The sequence below is a fragment of the Pelodiscus sinensis genome, chromosome Z, assembly GCF_052426305.1.
Source record: "Pelodiscus sinensis isolate ZL-2025 chromosome Z, ASM5242630v1, whole genome shotgun sequence".
NCBI classification, from domain to species: Eukaryota; Metazoa; Chordata; order Testudines; family Trionychidae; genus Pelodiscus; species Pelodiscus sinensis.
In genome coordinates, this window is record NC_143085.1 from 17,183,743 (window position 1) to 17,211,112 (window position 27,370).

The 27,370-nt window shown below is 44.5% G+C and overlaps 1 protein-coding gene across 2 annotated transcripts; it reads left to right on the top strand.

Moving 5' to 3' along the window:
* Positions 1–867: 867 nt before the first annotated feature.
* Positions 868–25,160, top strand: PGAM5 (PGAM family member 5, mitochondrial serine/threonine protein phosphatase). 2 transcript variants are annotated; one of them, XM_075898361.2, is made up of 6 exons: positions 868–1,170; positions 10,535–10,713; positions 15,175–15,300; positions 18,613–18,701; positions 21,284–21,417; positions 23,387–25,160. In XM_075898361.2, exons 1-6 carry the CDS (start codon positions 950–952, stop codon positions 23,535–23,537), a joined length of 900 nt encoding a protein of 299 aa, XP_075754476.1. In that variant the 5' UTR covers positions 868–949; the 3' UTR covers positions 23,538–25,160. The 2 variants fall into 2 exon arrangements, with proteins under 2 accessions (XP_075754476.1, XP_075754477.1); XM_075898362.2 differs by having other exon boundaries at positions 870–1,170; positions 21,287–21,417.
* The last annotated feature ends 2,210 nt before the right edge of the window (positions 25,161–27,370 follow it).

Consider the following 27,370-nt stretch of genomic DNA (forward strand, 5'->3'; position numbering starts at 1 on the left):
AAGGGTAACTACTTGTGCAGGATCAAGGCCTATGTTTTTACTGTCTGGGCTCAAATAACAATACAATACAGTTGAGGGCTTAAACCCATCAGCAATTCTTAGGCCTGCCAACAAGATGGGTCAAAATAAGCAGTTGCCCTATAACCCATGATTCAAAAAGCCAGGTTCCTGGACACAACTATTGCCACTGGAGCCCCAGGCTCTTTTTGGAGCACTGCACTATGCACTCTGGGCAGTACTAAATGCTCGCAGAGGAGGGAGGAATGTGCACTAAGTGGCATCGAAGGCTGGCTGCTACCAGCTCTGCCCCTTCTGCTTGAGGCCCCATGCCTTCTGAGAGCAGGGAGTCAGGCCCCATCTTGTCCAGGGGCCCAGCAAGTCTGTCAGTCCTCCCCAGCAATTCTATTGACTCAAAGCCCAAAGTCAAGTACCCATTATAATCTATTTGGTTTTTCGAAATTGACACTGTTTGGGGTAGGATATGCTACCGCTTTGTGTGTAGATACACTTTGTATTGCTTAAGGGTCTGAGAGACGCTACAATGCTCTTCATGTCAGGAAGCGGGGCAGCCCAGGAGAAGGCTGGGGCCAGGGACCAGGGTCCAGATCTGAACTTGGGGCCAGCCACGTGGAAAGGGAAGCTCAGAGCTCTTGGACAAAGGCTGCCTCTTTGTTCTGTGTTCACAACTGGGGCCTTGGGTGCTATTGCAATGCAAATGCATAGGGACACCCCTTCCTGCCCATACGTTCTTCAGTCCCTCCTCTCCCGCCATGCCCTCCCCCTGCTCCCTCTCCTCCCCTTGTCGCCTCTTCCCCCTCCCGGCGGGGCGCGCGCTGCGCCGAGGAAGCGTGTCCCGCGCCGCGCCCCGTCGAGGGCGGAGCTGTGAAGGGGGGGCGGGAAGTGCCGGCTCTTGGCTCCCGCGGAGGCGCTCCCCGGCTCTGCCTCGGCCATGTCGTTCCGCCGGGCGCTGGCGCTGGCCGCCTGCGGGCTGGCCGGCGGCTCCGTGCTCTTCTCCGCCGTGGGCGTGGGCAAGCAGCCGGCCCGTGGCGCCGGCGGAGACGCGGAGGCCCGGCCGGCGGGAACAGCCGCCGCTGGGCTGCTGCTGCCCCCCGCCCCCAGCCTCCCAGCGCGGGCCGGCGGGAGCGGCTACTGGGACAGCAACTGGGACAGGTAGGAGCGAGCCGCGTCTGCCAGCGGGGGCCGGGGCGTGGCCCGCAGGCTCTGGGCAGCGAGAGCCGCCTCCGGGCTGCGCCCCTGGCTCCCCGTCACCGGGCAGACCTGGGCTCCCGGTGAGTCCCTCAAGGGACTTCTCCTTCCGTGTAGGCGGTGCGCACCGGGACCCCCGGTTCCTCCCGCTCCCTGCGGGGGGACTGGCCTTTCCAAACTAATAGGGGCCGAAAAATTGGCTAGAGAAGGGCAGAGCGCTAGCACCTGCCTTTCCAAATTACTTCATAAGTTAAATTATGCAAGTATCCAGGACACGCAGCCACCTCTGGAGTACTGGTGTTTCGATAAACAGCACGATGCCTTTTCACCAGCCTTCCATCCAAACGACTGACACAGAAAAATAGCATGCACAAGTCATAATTACTTGTGTGATCAGTCCTTTAGCCACTGATATTTACACCCTTTGTTTGATTCCCCTTTCTGATCTAAATAAGATACACTGATGAAAGTGAAACTACTGCAGGCCTCTGTGGGATGGTAAGTATAGGTCTACTGGAAAGAGTTTTTAAGAGAATGTGATACATAACCAACTTCACAGCAGAGTGGAAGGAGAAATTAATAACTAATACTCATTGCTTCCTAAAACATTCCACAAACTATACAGAGGGGTCCACTCAGCTGCCATAGAGGTTGCATGTGGAAACTAATAGCTCTTAGCAACTCTGCCTGCTTGCAATTTAAAACAGGAAGTGAAAGTAAATAACTGAAATTTCAAGAGGAACTGCAGATGGGTAGAAATATCCAAATAAAGCTAAAACCCCGAGGTTAAATAATGTTAAGTAATTTGTGTCTTTATAGGGCACAAATATTCTGAATTGCATAAATTAAAAATGTGAAAGGTATTCCTATAAAGTTCTCTCTGTGCTATAGACATACAAGTCATTTATCCTTTTTGGCTCAATAAGGGTATCCTGCTAATTCTTTGGAATAGGGAGATTGTGAACTCCCAAGTGCATTCAGTATCAGAAATTGCAGTCATTAACCTGTTTGGATTATTCAGTTTTTATTAAGGTAATCATTTTGTTTAAAAATTATTTTAATATTTTATGTAAAAAAAAGCTTACTTTTTATAGTGCTGAATCTATCAGAATGCTTTTGTGGGTAGCAAGCTTCTGATTATGCATATATCAAACATATGGTTTGGTTAATCTCTGAAACTGCAAATCAGGTTTAGATTTTTTTCTTTAATTCTAATTTAATTTGGCTACACTCTCTAGGGACCTGACTCTATTCAGCTAATGACTAACCATCTGTATTGTTTATTATAATAAATTTATTATAATAAATACTCTGCAGTTAAAATGGGCAAATATAAGTATCAAGCTTTTAGCTCATTGAGTCCCTGTCTGGAGGAATTATCTCTCAAGAGAGATTTGTCTGCCAGACTCCAGTTTAATAACAGTAAATCCAAACTAAAGACCTAGCAGGCTGTTTTGATTGTATAATATTTTAGAATCAAAACATGCTGCATTAATACCATCTAATGCGCTAAAGATGGTGTTAGATAGATGTCATTTAAAAATCTCAAAGCAATAAGGCATAGTTATTTTTAGTTACCTTAGAGGGCCAAGGGTGTGGGTGCATGTGGCCAAATTGCATATCTGATTTTTGTAGAATTCATGTGCTCATTAATCTACATAATTATTACCCATATTTACTTCTGTGTGCAATTGAAGTTTATTTCTAATACTTCAGTCAATCTTGCTCCTTTTAACTAGCAGTTTATTTAACTATGTAACAACAGTAGCACACTGAAATCAAACTTAATATACCCATTAGTATGCCATCTCCATGACCCGGGGGCCTTCTTGCAGTGCAGCAAGTAGACCAATTTATTCCCAGTCCAGTCGTGGCTGCTGTATTCAGACTTGCATCATAAAAATCAGATGTGAACTTTGTGATAAGGCCATTTATTTACTGTAATGACCTTAGTTGACACCATAGGAAATCATTTGAGACAGACCTCAAAGCAGCTACCATTGGTTACTCACTTTGCTAACTTGAATCTCTAGCCCATGTGAATAATAACCAAAAAATAAAGTACAGTGGCAAGTTATGCTCCAAAAGCAAACTGTTTTGAGTGAATGTAGGAGAATTGTGGGACTTAAAATCTATTTCCTAATGGACAAGCCCTTTCAGACATGAAAAAGTCTCTCCTTCCTCTCTGTAAGTTAAGATACTGAACTCTGGAGATTCAGGTTCAATTCCTAGGTCTGTTATAGACATTCTGGGTGGCCTTAGCTATGTGACGTGTTATCTGTTTGTTGTCCGTCTGTAAAGTGAGTCTAGCACTTCTTTACTCCCGCCCTTTTGCCATTTTAAGTAACTAAAAGGAGGAGACACTAGAAAGCTCTGAATTTTTATTTATTATACTTAGCACAAAGGCGATTTCTGATTTTAGTTGAGTCCTCTAAGTGTTACTACTATCCTTGAGATTTCAACTTATCTCTATTTCTGAAGATGGGGAAATGACTTGTTGAAAAAGTACATATTTTTGTGGCAATATAAATGTGAGATCTAGATATTTTTTGCTGTTAGCTGATCAGACATTGTCTATTGGTGGGATGAGTGAATAGCCAAGTTAAATGCCACAATTTGAGGAGCTGGTTTAAATACTACATTTGCATTGTTTGATATACTATTCAGCGCACTAACATGTGATAAGACGTTCATTAGCTTGTTGCTGAAATGGCAACCCTGCTGCTTATTTGCAGTTTGTTTTGTTCCTAAAAGCTCATACATCAGGGTCTCATGCATGGGGTCATGAAGAGATTTCCCCACCTTCAGTTGATTCTGGGGTTTTGTTTTGTTTTGAATAGTCTTCTTCAGAAGGACCAGGGATAGCCATGGCCAGCAATGAGGCATTGAATAGAGAAGGTCAGAGTACTCAAATGGCAATGAGTATTCTCTCAGGTGCTTAGATGGCTGTTTTTTATCCCTGATGTGCTCAAAGTTGAATTTATTGCCATGTGTGTGATGTCAGGAAAGAATTTCACCATCTACAGTGAAACCTCTGTTAACCAGAAAACTCTGTTAACTGGCATTGCCCCCAGCCATAATACTGTCACATCTTCAGGTGCACAGGCCTGGCTTGGTTTACCATGATTGGCTTAACAATTTTTTATTTAAACAGTACTAATCATCTTTAACTCAAAATAGAAATGTGAGATCAACTGCCTCACACTACAAAACTACCAGTATCAAAAACTTGAGTTTTACTATTATTATCCACTGGTTTTTCTTAGGTTGATGGGACCATCAGATAACCAGAACTTTTAGATAGCCGGAATGCCCTAATCCCTGAGCATGCTGGATAACACAGGTTTTACTGTACATTTGTTGTTAGTCTCTAAGGTGCTGCAGGACCATTTGCTCTTAAGTTTTTCCCAGGTCAGATTGGCAGTGATCTTGGGATTTTTTGGCTTCCTTTGCAGTATGTGGGTGCAGGTTATTTGCCAGGATTGTCTGGGAGTATCTCAATCATTTCATGCCATTGTGTGGGCTTTGAGCACTGAGGTGATGTGGTTCCTTCCTATCTCTGCTTGTGGCACATAATAGTCTAGTTTCCTTAGACTGGGATACTTGGGTCTAATCTCAGTTGTGGTGGTGGTGATGACTAGGGATGTTAAATTGCAGGTAACTGACTAATCGAATAGTCAATGGATTTTGCATCAACTGTTTGACTAGTTGATAGAGCGTCTCCACCTCTGAAGTGTATAAACAGTCTTAGGGACTCCCTACGTACCCCAGGCTCCATGCGGTGCTGCAGCTTTGAAATGCTGTAGAGCCCAGTGTCAGGCTTCTCCTGGCATTTCAAAGCGGCAGTGCTGCAGTGGAGCTTAGGATCACCTGGGGAGTCCCTAGCTGATACTGGGCTCCTTGTGGTGCTGCCACTTTGAAGTGCTGCAGGAGCCTGCCACTTTGAAGTACCCTCTTCTTTTCTCCTCCCTGCTTGCTGCCTCTTTCTGACAGATGCAGCAAAGGGGGGGAGGAGCGACTAGTCGACAAACATTTACTTATTGGATAGTCTACTAGTCCTTCACATCCCTAGTGATGATATGTTGTATAGAGGAGGTTGACAATGTTGGCCTCTGTGATTTTAACTCAGGGGTGGTCAAAAGAGTCTCCACAGGCCAGATCCGGCCCACCAAGTGGATTGATGCGGCCCACGAATGCCCTGCTTCCCTAGAGATGTAAAATCCTGTTTAACTGGTTAGCCAATCATTGTTAATCAGTTAACCAATTAAAAGGGGGTGCCTGCTAGGGATGTTAAATATCAGTTAATTGAATAGTCATGTAACCTCATGAATTATCAGTCAGTGTGCTCTGGCCTCATTCCCAAGAAGACCCCAGCCACTCTGTGCTGCTGCCACTGTATCAGAGACAGGAGCATGGGGAGTCAGGTGGGAGCTGGTCTGTAAGAGGTGCCAGTTTAAAAACCAACTCCCCTCACGGACTGACTGCCTGTCACTCTGCGCTGCTGAGGTAGCGGTCCAGGGTGGCAGCAGCCCTCTGTCTAGGGGATGTTCTGAGCTTATGGACCCCGCATGAGTCAGAACTGACATGTGCTGCCTGCCTGGCTCCTAATATGCTTTAAATGCAGAGCCGCATAGAACTGATCTGGGTTGCTGGCCTGCCTGATAAAAAAATGCATTGGCAGGTGGGATGGAGTGGGGGGAATGTGTGTAGTCTATAGCATTAACCAATAAGCTTTTGCTTATCAGTTAATCAGCTACATCCCTAGTGCCTGCTGCTGGGCTGGAATGCCTCTGCACTCTGGGCAGGCAGGGAGTTTCATCAGTCCCATCTGTTAACCTTAACTGGTAGTCCCATCCACTAAGGGTGACCTTCACGTCCCTAGCTAGCTTTAAGTCAATCGAGACCTGGAAAAATGGGGGAGTGGCAAAGTCTCTTCCCCTCTGCCAGGGGTGCGTGATGCTTACAGTGAACAGCTGTTGTGAACTGCCAGCTGTTCAATCTAGACATATCACACCCCTTGCAGAGCGGGGACAGGAAGCGAGAGACTTCACGCACTCCCCCGCCCGTGAAGTCTCCTCCCACCATGCAAGGGGCATGTAGTGCTTAGAGAGAACTGCCAGCTATTTAGAAGAGCTGGCAGTTCTCTCTAGGTGCTGGGAGTGCAAAGACATCAAGTGCTCCCCGCACTCCCAGGCCAATCAGGGTCTGTGGGCAGGGGAGCACAGAAATGTTCTGGCCCCCCACCTTCTGCCAATTGGTCAGTGTTTCTTGGAAAAGTTTACTTTTGCAAATTTGATTGCTTTCCCCACAGGAGACCTCCTAATTCATGCTTGTGATAATGAGCAGAAACATAATTGCCACAGTTTTCAAGGTTAGTTTTTGAAGCTAGAAACTACAAACTAAGAAAGAATTAATGCATATTAATTCCAATAAGCTTTTACATGAAATTTGAAAACACTCTATTGCAGTAAACATAGACTAGATCTAAATCTGGTTCTCTAAGAACTACATTGTCTAAATAAGACTGACCGTATCTCTACTCCATTTAGACTGTTACTTTTTTTACCTGAGAGTTTCTATTAATGGAAAATAAGATTTCTAGTTATTAACGTGCAGAAAAAAAATCTTATTTCAGAATTATCATGCTTTGGATTGTTTCCCATAGTTTTGCTTCAGCTTCTTAAAGCTGCTTAAAGTTAGTGCTTTACGGCAGTATATGACTTGGAGTCGTCTTAGAGAGGATTGGAAATTTTTTTTTTGAGTCTCCTACAGATAACATTTTTTTATTAATAAGTACATCATCAGAAATTTGCCTCTTTAAAGATGCAACATTTGGGAGAAACCAGAACACCTACTGCTGTTGCTTTTTAAGGCATCAATTGCTTTATGGTAGTAGAGTAATTCCTCGCTTAACACGTGCCCGCTTAACATGTTTTCGCGGTAGCACAATTTTTTTTGGGGGGGAACATTTTTCGAACAACATGACCCGTCCCCGTAATAACACAATTTTCCCTAGGGCCAGCTGGTGGCCGGCAGCTGCGTGAGGCTTTCCCTGCAAATCAGCAGAGGTTCTCCGCTTGCCGTGCTATTGCCTGGGGACCCCCTCTGGCTGAATGCCTCGCTCCCTCTTCTCCGCCCCCTGCCTGCAGCTGGCGGCTGGGTTTCCCCAGCTGGCTGGTCACTGGCAGCTGCGTGGGCCTTACCCTGCCTCCAGAGGTTCTCTGTTTGCCGTGCCATTCCCCGGTGACCCCCTCTGGCCAGATGCCTCACTCCCTCTTCTCTGCCCCCCGCTTGCGGCTGGGTTTCCCCAGCTCGCCGGTCACCGGCAGCTACGCAGGGCTTCGTCTGCCTGCTTACAATGTGGCGGAGGTTCTCTGCTCACCGCGCAGTTCCTTGGTGACCCCCCTCTGGCCGGACGCCTTGCATCTGGCCAGAAGGGGTCACCAAGGAACTGCGCGGCGAGCTTTGTCAGGAGGCAGGGTAAGCCCCGGGCAGCTGCCGGTGACTGGCCAGCTGGGGAAACCCAGCTGCCGGCTGAAGTACCCTCCTTTACCCTTCCCTTACCCTTTCCTTCCCTTCCCCAGAGCCAAACACCTCTCCTTCCCTGCTATAACCCAGTCCCCTTTCTCCCCCAACCTTATGTCCCGGTCCCAGCTGTTAACAAATACAGGTTGGAGCTGTAAGAGCACGTGCGCTTGAAACGCAACCCCCACTTTTTCCATTATTTTCAATAGGAAAATTGACCCCGAATAAAATGTTTTCACTTAGCACAATCATTTTCTGAAACATATCTACTGTGTTAAATGAGGAATTACTGTATATCAAAATTGTACTGGGCATTTTATTTTTCTTATTAGGGATGTTAAATTTAGATTAATTAATCCAATAGTCGATGGGATTTCCATCGACTATTTGATGAGTCTATAAGGGTGCCTCTGCCTTTGCTATAGTTCCAGCACCTATTGCGACAGTTCAAAAACAAAAGCCCTGCAGGGAATATGGGGCTAGCGGGAGTCCCCCACTGGCTTCATGCTCCTGCAGGGCTTCTGCTTTTGACATATACAAAAGCCCCATGCAGGATTATTTTTTAACTTGCTCCTGTATTTCAGAGCACTTTATTTCCACCTATTTCAGTATTTTTGCACTTTTATCCCAGATCTTGCAAATTCCTCCTGAGAAACCGATTCCACCAGGCTGCTGTCCCCCTCAAATGGTCAGTTAATATATTCTCTATATAAATAGAATCTAGACATATTTTTTTACCATTAAAATATTTTAAAAAAAAGTTTAATGCATGTAAAATTCTTTAACTCCTGCTATAATAGGTATCAAATTCTTCTATCTCTTGCTTAAACTTAATGATTAAACCCTTCATTTTTTAAAATTCCTGCAAATTATTGAAGTCTGTCCTTTTTTTGACCACCAGTTGCTCCTAAAACCAAGAACATTGCTCTTGCTCTCGCTATTATAGCAGTAGTGTGTAGGAGGATTCATCAGTGGTTGATCTTGGATATGTAAGTGACAGCCAGTGTATTGCAGCACCAAGAAATGGATTACTTTATGCTCAGCTGAATTTTCTATATATCTGAATAGTATTTTTAAAATTAATTGAGCCATATGTCTAATTCTGTCTTAATTTAGCATAGTAGCATATCAAAATTAGGGATGTAAGTAACTAGTTGACTACCCAGTACGCATATGCTTATCAGGTAGTCTAGTAGTGACTTGAGTAGTTGCTTCACTCTCCCTCACTGCTGCCTCTATCAGAGAGAGGCAGCAAGAGTGAGGAGGGAGGGAGTAGGAACCTGTGTGTGGGGAGCCAACTTAAAAGCTGTTTTTCCCTCAGTACTTTCGCCATATGGTGGGGGACAGGGCACTAGCTGGGACAGCTGATTCCCTACTTATTCTCAATTCCCCCACTACACCTCTGCACCTAGTGACTCTGTACGTTTAAAAGGCAGAGCTGCAGTGAGGTTACTCGATTAGCTGATTAAATGCAATTTAACATCCCTAATCAAAATAGGTAAAAATAGAGTAGGATACAAGAAATGTTTAGACCCGGAGTAGAGAATCAGATTTCTTGATACAATGTGTCCCCTAACCAATGCTTCCATAAACAAGATCAATGAATTAGATATCTATACAAAGGATTTTGTTTTCCTGGTACAGGTTGCTATGTGTCAACATATTGTTGGCATTCCTGCTTTATTGATGAGAGTAGTGTTTCCCAATTTTATTTGGCCACGGAACCCTTTTGAACTTGAAAGAATTTTGCGGAACCCTGACTGACTGCGTGTGCAGCACAGAGTAGTGACATCATCCCCACTTTCTGGCTAAGCTGGCATTACACAGGGACACTTATTGTGGCAAACACAAATGAAAATTGTTTTCAATAAAATTGATGAATGAAAATTCCATTCCATTACAATAATTCAGGTTGTAATGGAATTTTCTCGCGGAACTCATATTTTCACTTCGTGGAACCCCCAGGGTTCCATGGAACACCATTTGGGAAACACTAGGCTAGAAGCTAGAAATGTACTTTTGTGTTAATCATAAGGCAAAAATTGATGTTAGGCTGTCTAGAATTAGCATTGACTGAGTTTTCTTAGTTAAATGATTTAGTGTGTGAATCATGTTTTTGAATGTGTTACTCAGCTATCCCTACTGTTGAACAATGTAATGTGTAAGCTTGGGAGAGCTGATCCAAACTAACTTACACACTTAAAAATCAAGTATGGAATAGAGTTTTGCAAGATTGGACAGGTAAAATTCAGCCAAACATTAATCTTCTATTCAGATTTATTTTTCTCTAAGCATAAAATAGCATCTACAATGACATTCACACTCCAATGGAAACCCAATGGTAACTACTGAATAGGCAAGAGGAAAATCAGTAATCGCATTTTAGACGTGCTTTTCCTTTGCTTCTCTCCTCCGGACTAACAGAATTTAAGTTGAATGTACATTAGTGTAGGCCGTAAAATCAGAGTATGGCTTCATCCCTTACCAATATTCATTGGGACTTTATTTTCTGAGCTCTAAATTACAACTATAATATATTCTGGCTAATAGGTAGCATGAGTCTTCGGTAGGCTGGTGATGCTAGCTTGGCTTCAGCTAGATGGGGTGTAAATCTCTACAATGGTATGCAAGTTCTGGGGTATTTGAGAAGAGTTAAAATGTTTGATCAAATGTTTGCTCACATAATTGGTGAAAAGTCATTTGATCCGTCAAGTACTGAAATCAATTGAGGCAAGAATCACTGTTTCTAACTTTCCCATGCTTTTCTCCCACACATTAAAATAATTTCTTTTAATATTTTTAGACGTGAACCACTGGCTCTTATCAACCTGAAAAAGAAAAATGAAGAGACTGGGGAAGAAGAGCTTGCTTCTCGCCTAGATCACTGCAAAGCAAAAGCTACCAGACACATATTCCTTATCCGCCATTCTCAGTACAACTTGGATGGCCGGATTGATAAAGACAGAACTCTCACCGAACTGGGTATGTGTGATTAGGATCTTACTTGATTGTTCAGTTTCTTAGAGAGAGACGTTCTTGTCTGTCACTAATCTTATGTAAAATCAACCAGTTCTGCTCTGGATCCTGTTGCCAACTAGGGATATGAATGATTAGTCGACTAGTTGCTCTCCACCCCCAACACTGTCTCTATCAGAAAGAGGCAGCGAGGAGAGAGTGCTTCCAAGCATCAGTGCCGCGTGGGGTCTGTGGTCAGCTAGGGACCCATGCTGACTCCAGGATCCATGCTAGGCTGCTGCTTTGAAACACTGCAGGAAGCACAGAGATAGTGGGGGACTGCTTGAGTCTCCTGCTGGCCCCGGGCTCCCCGTAGCGCTTTCACCTTTGAAGTGTAGCAACAGCCCTGGGGAGGCACCCTTATCAGTTAATTGAATAGTCAGTGCAGATTGCATTGACTATTTGATTAGCCAAGGGGTCAGATTTCAGATGTGGAGTGCAGAGATTTGACTTACAGGCAGTCCCCGGGTTACGTACAAGATAGGGACTGTAGGTTTGTTCTTAAGTTGAATTTGTATGTAAGTCGGAACTGGTACATATTGTAGGGGAAACTCTAGCCAAACATTTTTTTTAGTTTTGGATAGCATAGGGAAAGGTTAACTCCCCTCTAATGTTTGTTTTGCTGTCTGTTCCCCTGTTCAGAAGATTTCACATCTATTTCTGTCCCTGTGACAAACTCAGGACTAAAGGAGTAACTCATCAAATACCAAACAGCTCTGCACCATGCTTTGAGCTAATAGCTTTATTTCCACACACCACCCAGGATTCTAGGAGGAGGGTCCTTTTTTGCTAACACAATGAGGCCAGCACTTTGTTTGTTTTGGTGGAGTCTTTGTTTGCCCAGGGAGCCCAGCATGTATAGGGGGAGGAGGGGCGGAGAGGCTGCTTTTGTCTGCTGTTCGGCAGCCTGTTGCTCAGGGGAGGGGGCAGCCTGTTGCTGGCAGGGGGGAAGGGGGGAGGCGTGCAGGATGCGAGGCCGCGGGGGGGGGGCAGCGGGCGTGGGGAGGCACTTTTCCTCTGCCTGGCAGCTCTGTGGGATCCCTGTCCCTGTGGCCAGCTGCTGCAGGCAGAGGCCAGTTGGAACCGGCCGAAGAGGAGGAGGAGGTGGATTCTAGGACCCAGGTGAGCGAGCCCCGGGGACGCTGCTGCGCTCCGGGAGCCCGGCATGTATAGAGGGGAGGAGGGGCAGAGAGGCTGCTTTTGTCTGCTGTTCGGCAGCCTGTTGCTCAGGGGAGGGGGCAGCCTGTTGCTGGCAGGGCGGTGGGGGGGGGGGGCAGCGGGCGTGGGGAGGCACTTTTCCTCTGCCCGGCAGCTCTGCGGGACCCCAGTCGGAGCCGGCCCGAGGAGGAGGAGGATCCTAGGACCCAGGTGAGCGAGCCCCGGGAATGCTGCTGCGCATGTGCGGGAGTTGCCTCACCCGGTTCGTATCTAGGGATCCGACGTAAGTCGGATCCACGTAAGTCGGGGACTGCCTGTATTTGCCTCTATGTACGGGTCTGAGTGCGCGTGATACTTTTTAAAGTCAATGATAGTCCTACTTACAACAGCTTCATTAATAAAGAAAGATGCAGATCTTACCTTTTAGTGCAGGGGTTGGCTACCTTTCAGAAACAGTGTAACAAAATTTAACTTATTCATGGATCTGTGTGCCGGTAAGGAGGGGAGGCAAGGCAAGGGCAGGCTAGATACAGTGACCATATTTTCTGAACCAGTTGCAGCTAGGGAGAATGGTTTAATTTTGGATTATTAAACAGATTAAGTATTTTAACAGTCAGGTGTGTCAAACTTCATTTTAAATAAAGTGAAATATTATGTCCAACATACAAAGGTTTCCATGTGTTCCTTGTTTATGGCAGGGGCGGGGAACCTTTTTATGGGTCAGGGGCCACTGACCCACAGAAAAATCATTTGGGAGCCACACAAGTGAGAAGCAAAAAAACTCCTTCAAAAACTCCCAAAAGTCACTCCCAACTGAGATACCTCACTCCTCTGGTGCCCTAGCCTCACAGGACAAGAGGAAAGATAGGGGAGGACTGAGGTTCAGGCTTCCGATAGATCAGATTTACTTTTTGGGGGGTTCTGGAGCAAGTGGATTTATGAACCTCTGTTAGACTCTGGAGTAGGGACAAAAATTAGGGGTTCAGTGCGCGAGACAGGGCTGCCAGCTAGTAGGATAGGGATGGGATGCAGGATCTGGGAGGGAAGTGTGGTGCAGAAGCGGGGGGAGAGTGTGAGAGCTCTGGATGGGAGGTAAGGTGCAGAAGTAGGCTGGGAATAGGGTGTCTGGCCATGTGGATGGAGCAGCAGCAAGGGAGGGTCCAGTGTATGGCCAGGAAAGAGGGTGCAGCAACAATGGAGCAGGATGGGGTGTCTGGCCAGTAGGGAGGGTGCAGGAACAAGGGAGAGGGTGTCTGACCAAACTGGGGATGTGGGATCTTGGTGTGGGGAGGGGAGTGAGAGGATTGTGGTGTGAGGGGGGGTAGGAGGGAGGGTCTGGGCACGAGTGGGGACCTTACCTGGCTTTGTGCCCCCTTGCAACAATGGCCATAGCCACATTGTTCTGGGATGCCCCGAAGGGAGGTCCTACTGCAGCTGTCTAGCCCCACGTGGTCCAGGGCCCTTCATAGGACCGCGTGGCCATAGCAGAAGTGCCTCTGGTCCCAGCCGAGATGCTGCTAAGGAACCTCAGCCCCAACACTGTCTCCTCTCACTGCAACCTAACCTGCTACAGGGAGGGGTTTCTACATAGTTTATTGTGAAAAAAAAAAACGTTTTGATTGTGGTCATGAAAATATCTAAATAGAATTTCATGTAGCTGTTAACTAGATTTTTTTTTCCACTGACTTTGTTGTGTGTCTTCTGTTAGAGTACTCCTAATTACAGAAGCATTACATATGCTCCTTGTTTCATCCTTATCTCTAATGAATCTGCTGGGAATTATGTTGTTAAACTCCCATTTGTTGAGCTGAGAAAAATACTCTGTATGCTGATACCTAAATTGCTTTGTATTTGGCTAATGCATATGTCTGGATATAAAAAATAAGTAGCACTGACTAGAATTCTGTAGTTGTTTAATCCAAAAGGTGTTATGAACACCCTGATGTTTTTATACCTTTATTCTTTGAAAAAGCAAGAATTTTCCACATGTGGTCCTGCTTCTTGTATTGAAATCATAGTGCTAGATGTTAAAACTCAGGAAGAATCCACCTACATTCTTCATGCTCAAAAGCAAATTTGATTAAAGGTGTGACACTAGTAAATGGATGATTGAGACAGTAACTGATTAGAATGCAAGAGTTTTGCCTTGACTCTCAAATTGTCTGGCATATATATTTGGGCAAGCAACTTCAACCATCTACCCTGCTATCCTATGTTTAATTAAAATTTAATTACTCTGGGACAGTAAGTAAGATCTTATCCTCTTCTTCAGATAACATCTTATCCAATGAAGCCTAACTGGTGGATAATGCATGTTTCCATCTAAGCTAACCCATCTGCAGCTATTTCAAGCAGGCCTACCAGTCATGCACATACTCCTTTCTCTGCACTCCTAGAATGTAGGTGTGGTGGAAAGTGACTTGCAAATTGAACACCTATCTGCAGTAACAGTGTGGAAGTGGTTCACCTAGTGGTAGAAGCAAGGACCATGATTAAGGGTGAACTCCTTTCCTCAGTGCCTCCCACTGAAGTGGAGAACTATAAACTAAAAGAACTGGATCTCGCCTAACCAACAGAAATCCCTTCTAGAAATCCCCCCTAGCTTATGCTTATCGGATAGTCAACAAGTCACTTCTCCCTTCCCCCTGCTGGCCTCTATCAGAGGCAGCGAGTAGGGGGAGCAGGAGCCAGTGCTGGGGGGAGCTAGCTTAAAAGGGAGGAGGGGGAAGTAGGGGCACAACAGGGAAATGATGCAAGCAGGGACTGAAGCTGTGGCTGCTTCTGCCTTTGAAATGTACATTTCAGTAGCAGAAGTGCTGCATGGAGCATGGGCGCTTAAGCAGTCTCCCGCTCCCCCTTGTTCCCACAGCAGCCACTTCAGCCTGGTAGCTCTCACTACATTTAAAATGCAAGAGCTGCAGCGTGGGTGGTTCCCAAAGCCGGCATAAGCTAGGACTGCTCAGTCCCATCTCGAACTTGCTCTTGGAGCTACCCTTCACTGCAGCTCTGCAAAGCGGTCCTATCAACTAATCGATAAGGCTGATAACCACATTTTAACATCCTTAGCTGGTGAAATGTGAAATGGAACTTGGCAGCTAGCGAATCTGGTCTCTTGGTGTTGATGTTACTATAAGCATTGTCTCCTGCTGGAAGGAAGGATGCATTACTTACTCTTAGGGTTGGCATAGGATGATGGGCTAACTTTTGTTAAAGATAAAGAGTTTGCAATTTATTTATCAGCAATTTATTATAGCTAATTTCACTGTTAAGGTCGTGAGCAGGCAGAGCTGACTGGGCGAAGGTTGGCAAGTTTGGGATTGAAATTTGATACAATTATCCATTCCTCTATGACCAGAGCAACAGAAACCACTAACATAATCAGCAAACATCTTCCAGGTAAGAGGGTTTTGATAGCATAATGCTATCTCTTGCTTATGTATCAGCTTTTGATTTGTAATGTTCAGTTGAAATGTAGCCTTTCCTAGACCGCATTGCGCTTTTCAAATTCACTTTTAATTTAAAAACGAATTTAAAAAGTCACAAAGATTAATACAAATGAAGCAGAATTAAAAATAAATAAAATTGAGCTGACCCTTAGTAGTAAATATCTCAGTGTCTTACTGTGTAGGAGATCTTGTGAGTTTGCTTGTTGTACAGGCAGTCCTCGGGTTATGTACAAGATAGGGACTGTAGGTTTGTTCTTAAGTTGAATTTGTACGTAAGTCGAAACTGGTGTCCAGATTCAGCCGCTGCTGAAACTGACCAGCGGCTGACTACAGGAAGCCCGAGGCAGAGTTTCTCTGTCCCGGGCTTCCTGGAATCAGCCGCTGATCAGTTTCAACTGCAGCTGAATCTGGATGCCTGGGACAGAGCAGCTGGGTTGCTGCCAGGTAGGTCCCCGCAGCGCCGCACCTCGGCGCTGTGGGGACCAACCCGGCAGCACCCCAGCTGCTCTACCCCAGGTGTCCCCAAGTCAGCTGCTGCTGAAACTGATCAGCGGCTAATTCCAGGAAGCCTGGGGCAGAGAAACTCTGCCTCGGGCTTCCTGTAGTCAGCTGCTGGTCAGTTTCAGCAGTGGCTGACTTGGGGACGCCTAGGGCAGAGCAGCTGGGGTGCTGCTGGGTTGGTCTAGTAGCACCGCTCCTCGGCACTACTGGACCAACCCCGCAGCACCCCAGCTGCTCTGCCCCAGGCGTCCTGATTCAGCCGCTGCTGAAACTGACCAGCAGCGGCTGAATCAGGACGCCTGGGGCAGAGCAGCTGGGGTGCTGCCGGATTGGTCCAGTAGCGCCGAGGAGCGCTACTCTTCCCCAGGCATCCGCGAGAAAAGCCTGGTCTGCCAGCAGACCAGAGAGACGCGGGCGGCGGGACCGAGACGCACCGCGGTCCCGCTTCCCGGGTCCTCCGCGGCTTTTCTCACCCCGGAGGACGGGGGCGGCAGGACTGCGGCGTGTCTGGGTGGTCCTGCCGCCCGCGTCCTCCGGGGCGAGAAAAGCGCTGTTCGTAAGTACGGATCCGACATAAATCGGATCCGCGTAACCCGGGGACTGCCTGTACTTTCAGAATGTTTAAGAGGAAGAGCTGTAGGAAAGCCTACAGACTGCCACAGATTTATGCCTAGCAATGCAACTCTCCTGACAGGGAGAGAATGCTAACTATCGTTTCTACAAGAACATGTTGGAATGAATACAGGACAGTGTTGTGACTGGATTAGCCAATCTTGTATGGAAAGGGAATATTGGATGCCACAATGTGCAGTGCTTACTACTTCAAATTAAAGAAGAGGAAGGAGGGGCATACTGAAAGATTTTGTTGGATAAACATAGCAGCTGCTCTGAGGGGTAGTTTCGCATCCACTGTAGATAGTAGTGGGAATATATGTTCTTCGGGTGATGTCCCCATATGGGTGTTCCACTGTTGCTTTAATCTCTCAGATTCTCCATCACATTCTCTGATGGAGTTAAAAAAGGAAAAAGAAACCAACAACAACAAACAAGGGATCGGAGGGGGAAGAACAGTAGGGCTGTCCGAGTCCAAAAATCACTCAGCATGCCCTCCCCCAATGAGTTCAAGAAATGTATAAAGTGCATTCCCCCTCCAATCCTTTGTTGTTGGTTTCTTTTTCCTTTTCGTTTTTTTAATTCCGTTTGGGAGTGTGATGGAGAATCTGGGAGATTAAACTAACAACAGTGGAGCACCCACAAGAGGACTTGAACAGTTGTTGAGGAGGACTTGAACAGCTGAACACCTTCAACAGTTGTTACTGCACAAGGTAACTTTCTTTTCCTAATTTTGGAGTGAGGTTGGTGTCAAGAAAGCCCAGATTAATTCTAATCCCTCCCACTGAACTATGGGAACAAAAATCCCCCATGATGATCAGACAAAATCTGACATACCTCCTCTTGGTTTTATAAGAACCTCTCTATTAGTGTTGCAAGGTGGACTTAATTGCGCTTAGATGTGGTTCATTCAAAAGAGGAAAAAGGGAAGATGAATGGACTTTTAATCTTATAGCAATCCTTGAATGCAGGTCTAATAAAATAGAAAGCATGCTTAAAGCAGAACAAAGACTTTCCTTCTAACTAAAGGAGGCTACGTTACAGGGAGGTGAACTTTTTAACATATATACAGGCAGTCCCTGGGTTACATGGATCCGGGTTACATCGGATCCCTACTTACAAACGGGGTGAGGCAACCCCGCACTAGCTGCTTCCCCCCAGCAGACCAGGGAGACACGAAGCTAGCGCCCCCCTTCCCCCCCCAGACCAGGGAGCGGCTTTTCTCAGCAGACACCTCAGCTTGAGAATAAAGGACTGAGGGAAGTGAGGTGTGGGAGAATAAAACTGAGCTCTGGAGAAATGTTTGGCTAGAGTTTCCCCTACAATATGTACCAGTTCCGACTTACATACAAATTCAACTTAAGAACAAACCTACAGTCCCTATCTTGTACGTAACCCGGGGATTGCCTGTATTACAATGGGAGTTTTCCACATGTTGGCTAATCTTTGTTGATCTGACCTTAATTGAGGGCTGCAAGAATTTGTCAATTGGTAGACAAATTATCAAAGATCAGACTGAAGTAACATCTTTCTAACAGACTAAACTTACACACGTAAGAGGTTTCAGAGTAACAACATAATACAGGTTGGACCTCCCAGAGCTTGCACCCTTGAAACCTGACCAGTCCCAAAGGAGGGAGTTTGCCAGACCAGGGCAAGGTCAATTCTACCCCTCTGCTGATGGACTCTGGGTTCTCCTGGGGTCTGTCAGCCCACCCAGCAGGGCAGTAAAGGGGCTCCCTAATTCAGGGATTCTTTAGTTGGATGTTGCTGAAACAGAAAGGTTCAACCTGTAAATGCAGCGCTTCAAAATGCACTAGTGCTTCGGTTTCATGAAGGCGTCCTGGATCAAATATTTTGGCTACCTTAGTTCTCCGTAGATAACTGAGCACATTAGGCTTGGAGAGACTCACTTACATTCTCTGATGGGAGCCATGAAGACTGTAATGTTTAGAATTAATTTTTTGGCTGTATCCTAAAGGTTCCTTCATAGTCTATATATTGAAGTTTGGAATAAATATAAAGGACTTACTTCCTGACTGAAATTGAGGACCTGTTTGCAAACTCGCCTATAAAGTGGCTTTTCACACTGAATTGTGAGAAAATGAGCTATTAGAATTAATCTGAGCTATCTTCACTTTATTTCCAGGGGTAAAAAAAATTAGCACTGATCTGCTGAGAGAGGGAGCCCCTATAGAACCAGACCCTCCAGTATCTCACTGGAAACCAGAAGCTGTGGTAAGTTTGTTACTTATATATAAATCTGTTTATTTCACACCATCTTTAATTAACTGTACTTTGTTCATGTAGTTGTGCAGGTTGTATATTCTAGGCCAGGTGTGGGCAATAATTTTTAATGAGGAACCATTCCAAGACTTTGGCAAGTGGTCAAGGGCCTCATTTCTGTGGATGGAATTTGGGGCCTGGGACAGAGGTTGGGTGCAGGAGGGAGTTTGGGAGAAGGAGTGGGTTGTGATCTGGGGCAGAGGCTTGGGCGCAGAGTCCAGGAGGGAGTATGAGTTCAAGAGAGAATTCTGGCCTGAGGGAGGGGCCCTAGGAGGAGATGCAGGGTCCTGGGTGGGAGTTGTGACCTGGAGGGAAAGAGGAACAGAAAGTTTGGGTGGTGCCCTAGGGCACATAGTTGGTGGGAGATAAGAGGGTGGGCTGGGAGGTACTTACCTATGCAGCTGCCAGTCAGCAGCCCTATAGGAACCTGAAGGCTGCAGTCGCAAACTGCTCCATGTTTTTTGTCTGTTCCGGCAGACTGAAGTGGGGGGGAGAAGGAGGAGGTTTAATTGACTGCCCCTGACACCAGCAACATATCTCAGCTGTGACTGGCCAGTTTCCGACCAAATGGGAGCTGAGATATTTTGCTGAGAGGTGTGACAGAGCACAAAGCCTCCTTCCTCATTCCCACAATAGAATAGCCACATTCAAAGCGGCTGCCACTGGAGGATGCCAGTGAGGCAGCTGTGGGCTACATCCAGCCTGCTGGTACCCTCTTGCCCACCCTTGTCCTAGGCCTTGGATCACTCCATATCTTTTACTAGTGATGCAAAATCCTGCTTAAAATGTTAATTAGTTAAACTATGTTTAACCAGTTAACTTGCCTGCTGCTGGAGTGCTTCCTTAGAGATATGAATGAGTAGTTGACCACCCAATAAGCAGGACCTTATCTGGTAGCAATATCGACTATTCTGTTCCTTCCCCATCCTTGTGTTGTTGCTTTTCACTCTTAAAGGGACAGAGCAGCTGGCATGCAAAGATGCTGACTCATTCTCTGGTGGGTTCCCCCCAGGACTACCTCCCCTCCCTGCTGCCATTCTGCATTCTTAAAGGGACAGAAGCAGCATCCCATCCCATGGGTGTGTCTCAGTACAAGCCCTCCTGCTTGCCCCCTCATTGCTACTCTGTATTTTTAAGGGGACAGAGCAGTGGCAGCTGGTCTGTGGTCTCTCTCATCACAAGCTTCCCCACCCCGCACAACTGCTGCTCTGCACTCTTAAGTGAGACACACTGAAGGATGGACTGCTGCTTCTGTACCTTTAAGATCTCAGAGTAGCAGTGGACGGGGCTGCAGGAGGAGGGTGGGGGCACTTGTGCTGAGACACCCATGGGACCAACTGCTGCTGCTCTGTCCCTTTTAGAATGCAGAGGGGCAGCTGAAGGGCCACAGTGTTACCCTGAGACCCTGGCGGGGGACTAAAGACTTAGCCAGAATCTTTGCATGCGGGCTTCTCTCTGTCCCTTTAAGAATGTAGAGTGGCAGTGGGGGAGGGAAGGGGGCTTGTGCTGAGACCCAGAAATGAGTGCTGTAGCTGACCTTCCTTAATGACTAGTTGATGAAAATTCCATCGACTACTCAACTAGCAAATTAATCACTACTTAACATCACCAAGTGCCTCCACTCCCATAATGAGACTGAGGGCTCCCCACACCTCTGGCTATGGTGCAATGGGCATGGCCAAATCAGGTGCCAGTTAACCGGTTACCAGTAGGCATCACCTTTCACCCATCCTCTATTTAAAATATTTGTTTATAGATTTAAATTTCCTTTAGTAATCTGGCAATATTCTATTCACTACCTGGACAGGTTTGAGGACTACTTATTTTCCCCTCAAAGATTTATAACTATCTAAGGCTACAGCTATTCTCTGCTGTAAGCTGATGGCAGAGAGCTCTCCTGCTGGCCTAATAGCTCTAGCCAGGGGTTCCCCACGTACCCCAGGTGGGGAACCCCTGGCTAGAGCTATTAGGCCAGCAGGAGAGCTCTCTGCCATCAGCTTACAGCAGAGAATAGCTGTAGCCTTAGATAGTTATAAATCTTTGAGGGGAAAATAAGTACGTGTACCCCAGGTGGTGCGAGAAGCTTGTCAAGGGGATACGTGGAATATTTGATAAATAACTAGATTATCCTAATTGTATTCCAAAAGTAGTAGTGTTAGTGAAAAAAGTTGTGGATTCTAGAGTCTAGAATTTATTTCCTTTCATATTGAATAGGGGGTACAGGAAGGTTTTCTAAAAGCCAAGAGGGTGCAGGGACCAAAAAGGTTGGGAACCCCTGCTCTAGCCTGTGAGCTGGAGTACTTATGCCAGCAGAAAAAAGCTCTCTTGCCAGCACAATACTGTCCAACACTGTGTATGTTGGCATAAATTGTCAGTCAGGATACTGGCTAATTTACACCGTGACATAATGTATGTCAATTGAAGCAGTAGTGTAGCCGCAGCCTAAAGCAGCACCCCATTTTAAAGGTGCTGGTAGCTTCATTGGTTAGTATGATGTGTTTGTGTCTTAATTACATACTCTCTCTTGTCATTAGCAGTATTATGAAGATGGGGCTCGTATTGAGGCTGCTTTCCGAAACTATATTCATAGGGCTGATGCAAAGCAGGAAGAGGACAGCTATGAGATTTTTGTTTGTCATGCCAATGTGATCCGCTACATAGTTTGCAGGTAATTCGAATGACCAAATATCCACCTGCATATTTAAATGTCAAACCTTTAACCTTTTAAAATTGGGTTAGTGCATTGCACTATTTCTAGTGCATTACAGATTAAAAAATCAGTTCGCAGGTTTGATGTGACTAAAGATGAGTGCTTGATTTTTGAGCAACTGTGCTTAACATATGATTAGTACATTAATCTACAGACATGAAAAAAGGATTTTAAAATTTTCAACATCCTATGCAGAATTAATTCTGCAGTAAAAATGAAAAGACTAGTACAGATTACTGAGAATTGAGACTGGGTTTTTTTTCAAGATTTTATATTATCAGATCATTAATACTGTCACAGAATACTCTAGATTTTTGCACACAACTTTACTGTCAAACATGGACAAATACAAAATGTTTGTAGAGTAATAAACGTTTAATTTTATGCAGGTCTTGGTGACATGCAGGTATTTTGAGGTGGCTTTCAGTTGGGCTCAGTCTTGATTATAATGGAACTAGTATCTTGGTGTCAGCAGTTCAGGACTCCTGCAGCTAAATATATTTTATTTTCCAAAAGCATTTAATGTTTGTGAAAGGGGAAAAAATTCCTTACTGCATCAAGGTGACTTTGGTACTGGGGAGGAACAATGTTAGGTCTTTACCCACCACAGTGTACCAGGCTATTTTTCACTACAAGCTCTGGCCTAACAAATTATTTGTCTTTTGGGCAAGACAGTTGCCATTTACAAGCACCAAAATGTTCACAATATTCTATTCTGGGAAGTAGATACTCTGCTAAAACATTAAATCTGTGTCTTAGTACTAGAGTTTTTAAAAGCACCAGAGAGGATATTAATGTAGTTTACAGCACAACATTACTTATTGGCAATGTAAACTAAGCTATTTTCCCTTCATGGAAGAAAGATGAGATTAGAGCCAGACTACTTTTCTGCTCCATCGGAGGAAATTATATCTCATCATCTTCACTGACTTCCTGCAAATCTATGAATTCAATTCATTTTCCTGCCAGGTTTCCTAAAGTTCTCAGTGGTTAATCCCATCTCCTTAATTTTATGTCCTCCTCACTGTGAACCTCAGGCCTTAAATCTTCTCTGCTCAACAACTCTCCAAAGCTGAGGACTCTGTTTAAATTATATTTGGTTCCCTGTCACTCCGTTCCCTCCCTGCTTTCTATTTTTAAGATTAGTTTGATTTCAGCTGCTAAACACTACTTGCACTCTGTGGAAATCCACAATCTAAATAACTGATATTTGGTCTTGATGTTTGTGGCTATTAATGGTTTGAGCTGCTGCAATTGAAGCTGTATTTTTACATTGACACAGTATTCTAATGTTGCCTCCAGATGTTGTACTATAATTTGTGTCAGTTTGTTAGTTTACAATCACCAACCCCCCAAATTACTTACCTAATTAGAACTGGGAAAGGACTCCTAAATGAGAGCCTCTATATACAATTTGTCCTTTCCTCTAGGAGTATCAGCTGTTTGTTAGCTGCCTTTCCCCTGAAAATCTTTCACTTCTAGGAAAGTTAACACAATACCATATACCAAAGTTGAAACCTTCTGCACTGGCTCCATGGTCTTGAATCTTGAGCAGTTGTCACCTGTTTATTAGGTTACTCAAAACACTCCTGGCAACATGGATACAGGGTTTTTGAAGCTTTTGATGTCTGTTTGAACTAATCCTATCTACGTTAATCATATCCATCTGTTACACTATTACAAAAGCCTGCTGGGGTCCTGGATCCAAAGCCATATATGCTTTCATTTTGAATTTATAGCTGCATCTGCACAATATGAAAGACAGTATTAGGCACAAATTCTGCATGTGAGTTGCTTACTGTACAGATTGATGGCTCTGTTTATTGTTCTAGATTAAAAAATTATATACAGTAGTGTTGTCAGATGCATGCTAATTTTCATTTATGCTTGTGGATTAAACTGCTGTAATTGCTTTCTTTTTTTATAGAGCATTACAGTTCCCCCCAGAAGGCTGGCTTCGGATGTCCCTTAATAATGGCAGTATAACCCACTTGGTGATCCGTCCTAGTGGAAGAGTGGCACTTAGAACTCTTGGAGACACAGGATTCATGCCTCCGGATAAAATCACACGCACCTGACTGTGCAGGTGATGGCCATCTTGGAGCTGCCTTTAGTCTTGCTGCCCTAATAAATCCAACTACAGTACCACTAAATTGTATTTGTAAATCAGGGTATGATGCAGTTTTAAAGTTGTACTTTAACACCCTCTGCATCCATCACAGACTCAGTCTGCTTTTAAGTCCAGAAAAGAAGACCTTGCATTGCTTCAGCATTCTATGGATTTTATTTTTCCCATTTCATAAAACCAAGTGTGACGACTCCCTGCTCTGAGACGTGGAACAGGAAAAGACTGATAAAAGAATCTTTATGCTTTCAAAAGGTTCAACACATCTGCCTGTAAAGTGAAAATTTCTCTGCTGCCTTCAAAATTTGCTCTAAGAGATGGGATTTTATACTTTCCCTGTACTGGTGCACAAAACAGTACAGGCACAGCAGCAGGTGTCCTTTATCACACTGCACTTGATCTTAAAGATAAGCAACTCTGGTAGAAAAGAGGATTAGATTTTCAGTTGGGTGAGGGAATTTCTCTATATTGAGGTAAATGGTTGAGGTTTGGTGAACGGATTCCTGAGGTAAATCGTTGAGGTTTGGTGAACGGATTCCTATGCTATAGTGGGATATAATATAACTACTGGTGCTGTCCCTTATTGAAATTTATGTCTTTATCAAACAGCGGGCATACTGAAAGGAGGACAGAAACATAGAGCTGTGGTGTTAGAAATATTGGAGAGTGACTGCATTGCTCTCTGCTTGGGAAGTTCATTTCCCTAATTCTGAAAAATAATCGTAGCAACTGTATCTCACAATGGCAGAAGTCTTTTAACTTTCCTTCTGGAGCAGGTACAATGTTTAATAACTTATTCCATAACCTAGTTTTGTAATGCTGTTTTGCTCTTAGTCCTGAATGGGGCTTGTAGAAGAGCATTCTGAGGCAGTGATAGACTTGTTGGTGAAGTAGTGCAAGTGCTTACTTATGCAGGTAAAATTTGTGACTGAGAATAAACAGTTTATCTACACTCACTTCCACATCACCCAGACTTCTCCAAGTACCTTTGTCATTGCTTATTGATGCTGTTAATTCATGTCTGCCTTGACACTCCAGTCACTAGTAGAAAGTTGGGGAAAAAATTGTGGTGCTATACTCATTTTATGGCAAATTAATATGGTAGTTAAAGGTGAAATAAGTTTTTGGGAAGTTTTTTGCTTTCTTCCAACATCCAGTCAAATTAGCACAAGGCTCATGCTAAGTAACTAGATATTTATTTTAACAGGATTTGCACTAGAACAAGTTTGCCAAGTTAGTATCTAGAATTTGTCCAAATTATGTGAAGTTTTAAATCATGAAACTCAACACCTAGCAACATATGCAGTTGAAACTAAACTCTCTCCAGGCTGTTTAATTCAGTTGTTAGAGAGAGCTGGCTTAGTTCAGTGAAACGGATTACTAAAGAATATAACTTTGTATATGGGGGGGAAAAAAGGGGAAGGGAATTGTCTTCAGCAATCACTACAGGAAACTGGAATAACTGTCAAATTTTAAACATTTGAATAAAAATGTGTGGTCTTTGTGTAGAATTTAAAGTGTATGTGGACTCAACTAGTCATTCTTACTTTCTAACAATAAAAGTATTTCAGGTTTAGGAGTGTTGTAAGTGAAAGTGAGTATTCCTTGTTATAGGCACAATGGAAAAAGTTGGCTAAATGAGACCAAAAATACAATTTAGAAAATAGACAGAGCCTGGTCCTAATCACCAACAGTATTTACAAAACCATTTCATTGAAACTGGACAAACACCTTATTTAGTTCATGGAGGAACAGCCTGTGAGTTACCTATTTGTTATTTCCTAAATAACAGCTACAAACAAAGCTCTGGATTATCAGCATTGCTGCCATGTTAGAATATGGAAAATTGTCTAACTAAAAACACTCTTTGAAGTATTTTAGAATCTTAAGAGTGATAATTTAAAATCTAGGAAGGATTTGAAATATCTGCTACTTTTATTTGAGAGGACCAGGAATATGCTTCCTTCCCGTACACATCATTCAAGCTCTTCAGTGCTGGTTACCCTTAAACTGAGGGGGAGAAGGAATTTCTTGTAGTTATCCTGTACCAGCTCAAATTTTCAACCAGTTTTCACTGTTCCTGTAAAATAACGTGCCCGGGGCCAGCGCCCCCCCCCTCCAAGTGCTGCGTGCCCGAGGCCAGCGCCTCCTCCAAGCGCCGCGTGCCTGGCCAATTCACCCAGGGCTGGCTCCGGCACCATGTGTGCGCCACGTGCCCAGGGCCAGGCCAGCCCCAAGCACTTGGTGGGTGCACACGAATGCCCCCGCGGGTGCCATGGTGACCATGGGCACCGAGTTGGGGACCACTGGGCTAGATGGACCTTTGGTCTGACCCAGTATGGCCGTTCTATGTTCTTAAGGGTAGAGAATCAGTTACTGGAAACTACATTTCAATGTCCATGAGCCTATGGGTAGCTGTATGGTCAGTTTAACCAGCTGTCTCAGCATATGCTTCATCTCGTCTGTAGCTCCCCACGACCTCCTTTCCATAACTATACCCACTAATGAGCACTGCCAGAAAAATCTCATGCAAAAGTATACAAGGAAGCCTAGCTTACAGTAGCATATGGGCTACATTTTAATAGTTTTTTTTTCTAACAATTTGACAGCTCCTTACAATTAGCAGCCATCACATTCTAAAGCCCTAAGAGGGAAGTATAGAACAGCTCGCCAAAAACTCAAGTACAGTACATCAGGAGGAGGAAATCTGCTAAATCAACAGTGGGGTCACTAGATGATTGAGATGCTAAAGCAGTATTCAAAACACTTGATAAGGTCATTGCAGAGAAACTAAATGAATTCTTTGCACTGGTCTTTATGGCTCAGAACGTGAGGGAGATTTCCAAACATGAGCCATTTTTAGAAGACAGCTAAGGAATTCTCATATTGAGGTGTCATAGGAAGTTTTAGAACAAACTGATAAACAGTAGTTTCAGTGGGATAGCTGAATTAGTCTGTAAAAGGAAAAACTTAAACAGTCTAGTAGCATCTTAAAGACTAACAAAACATGTAGATGGTATCATGAGCTTCTGTGAGCATAACCCACTTCTTTAGATGACTGGAGTATAAGTAGTCCAGATCCAAGAATATATAAGGGAAGGAGGGGAGGAAGAGAAAAAAAGTAAACAATACTAAGGCACCAGGCCCACAGGGTATTCATTCAAGATTTCTGAAGGAACTCAAATGTGAAATTGCAGAACTAACAACTGTGGTTTGTATCCTAAATTATCTTTACCAAATGACTGGAAGATAGCTAATGTGACACCAATCTTTAAAAACAGCTCCTGAGACGATACTGGAAATTGCAGATCAGAAAGTTTAACCTGGCAAATTAGTTGAAGCTATACTAAAGTATAGAATTGTTAGAAATATAGATGAACATAACTTGTTTCAGAAAAGTCAACATGGTTTCTGTAAAGGGAGATCATGCCTTACTAGAGTTCAAGTCCATCAACGTGCATGGACAAGGGGATCCAATGGATATAGTATACTTTGATTTCCAGAAAGCCTTTGACAAGGTCCCTCACCAAAAGCTCTTAAGTAAGTTGTCATCGGAGGAGGGAAGGTTTTCTCCTGGATGTCATGATAACTGGTTAAAAGAGAAGACATTCAATAGGATCTCACAAAACTAGGAGAGTGGGCAACAAATGGCAAATGAATTTTATAGTAATGCATAGGGGAAAACAATCCCAACTATATGTACAAAATGATGGGAACTAAATTAGCTATTATGACTCAAGAGGGATCTGGGAGTCTATGGCTAGTTCTCTGAAAACATCTCAATGT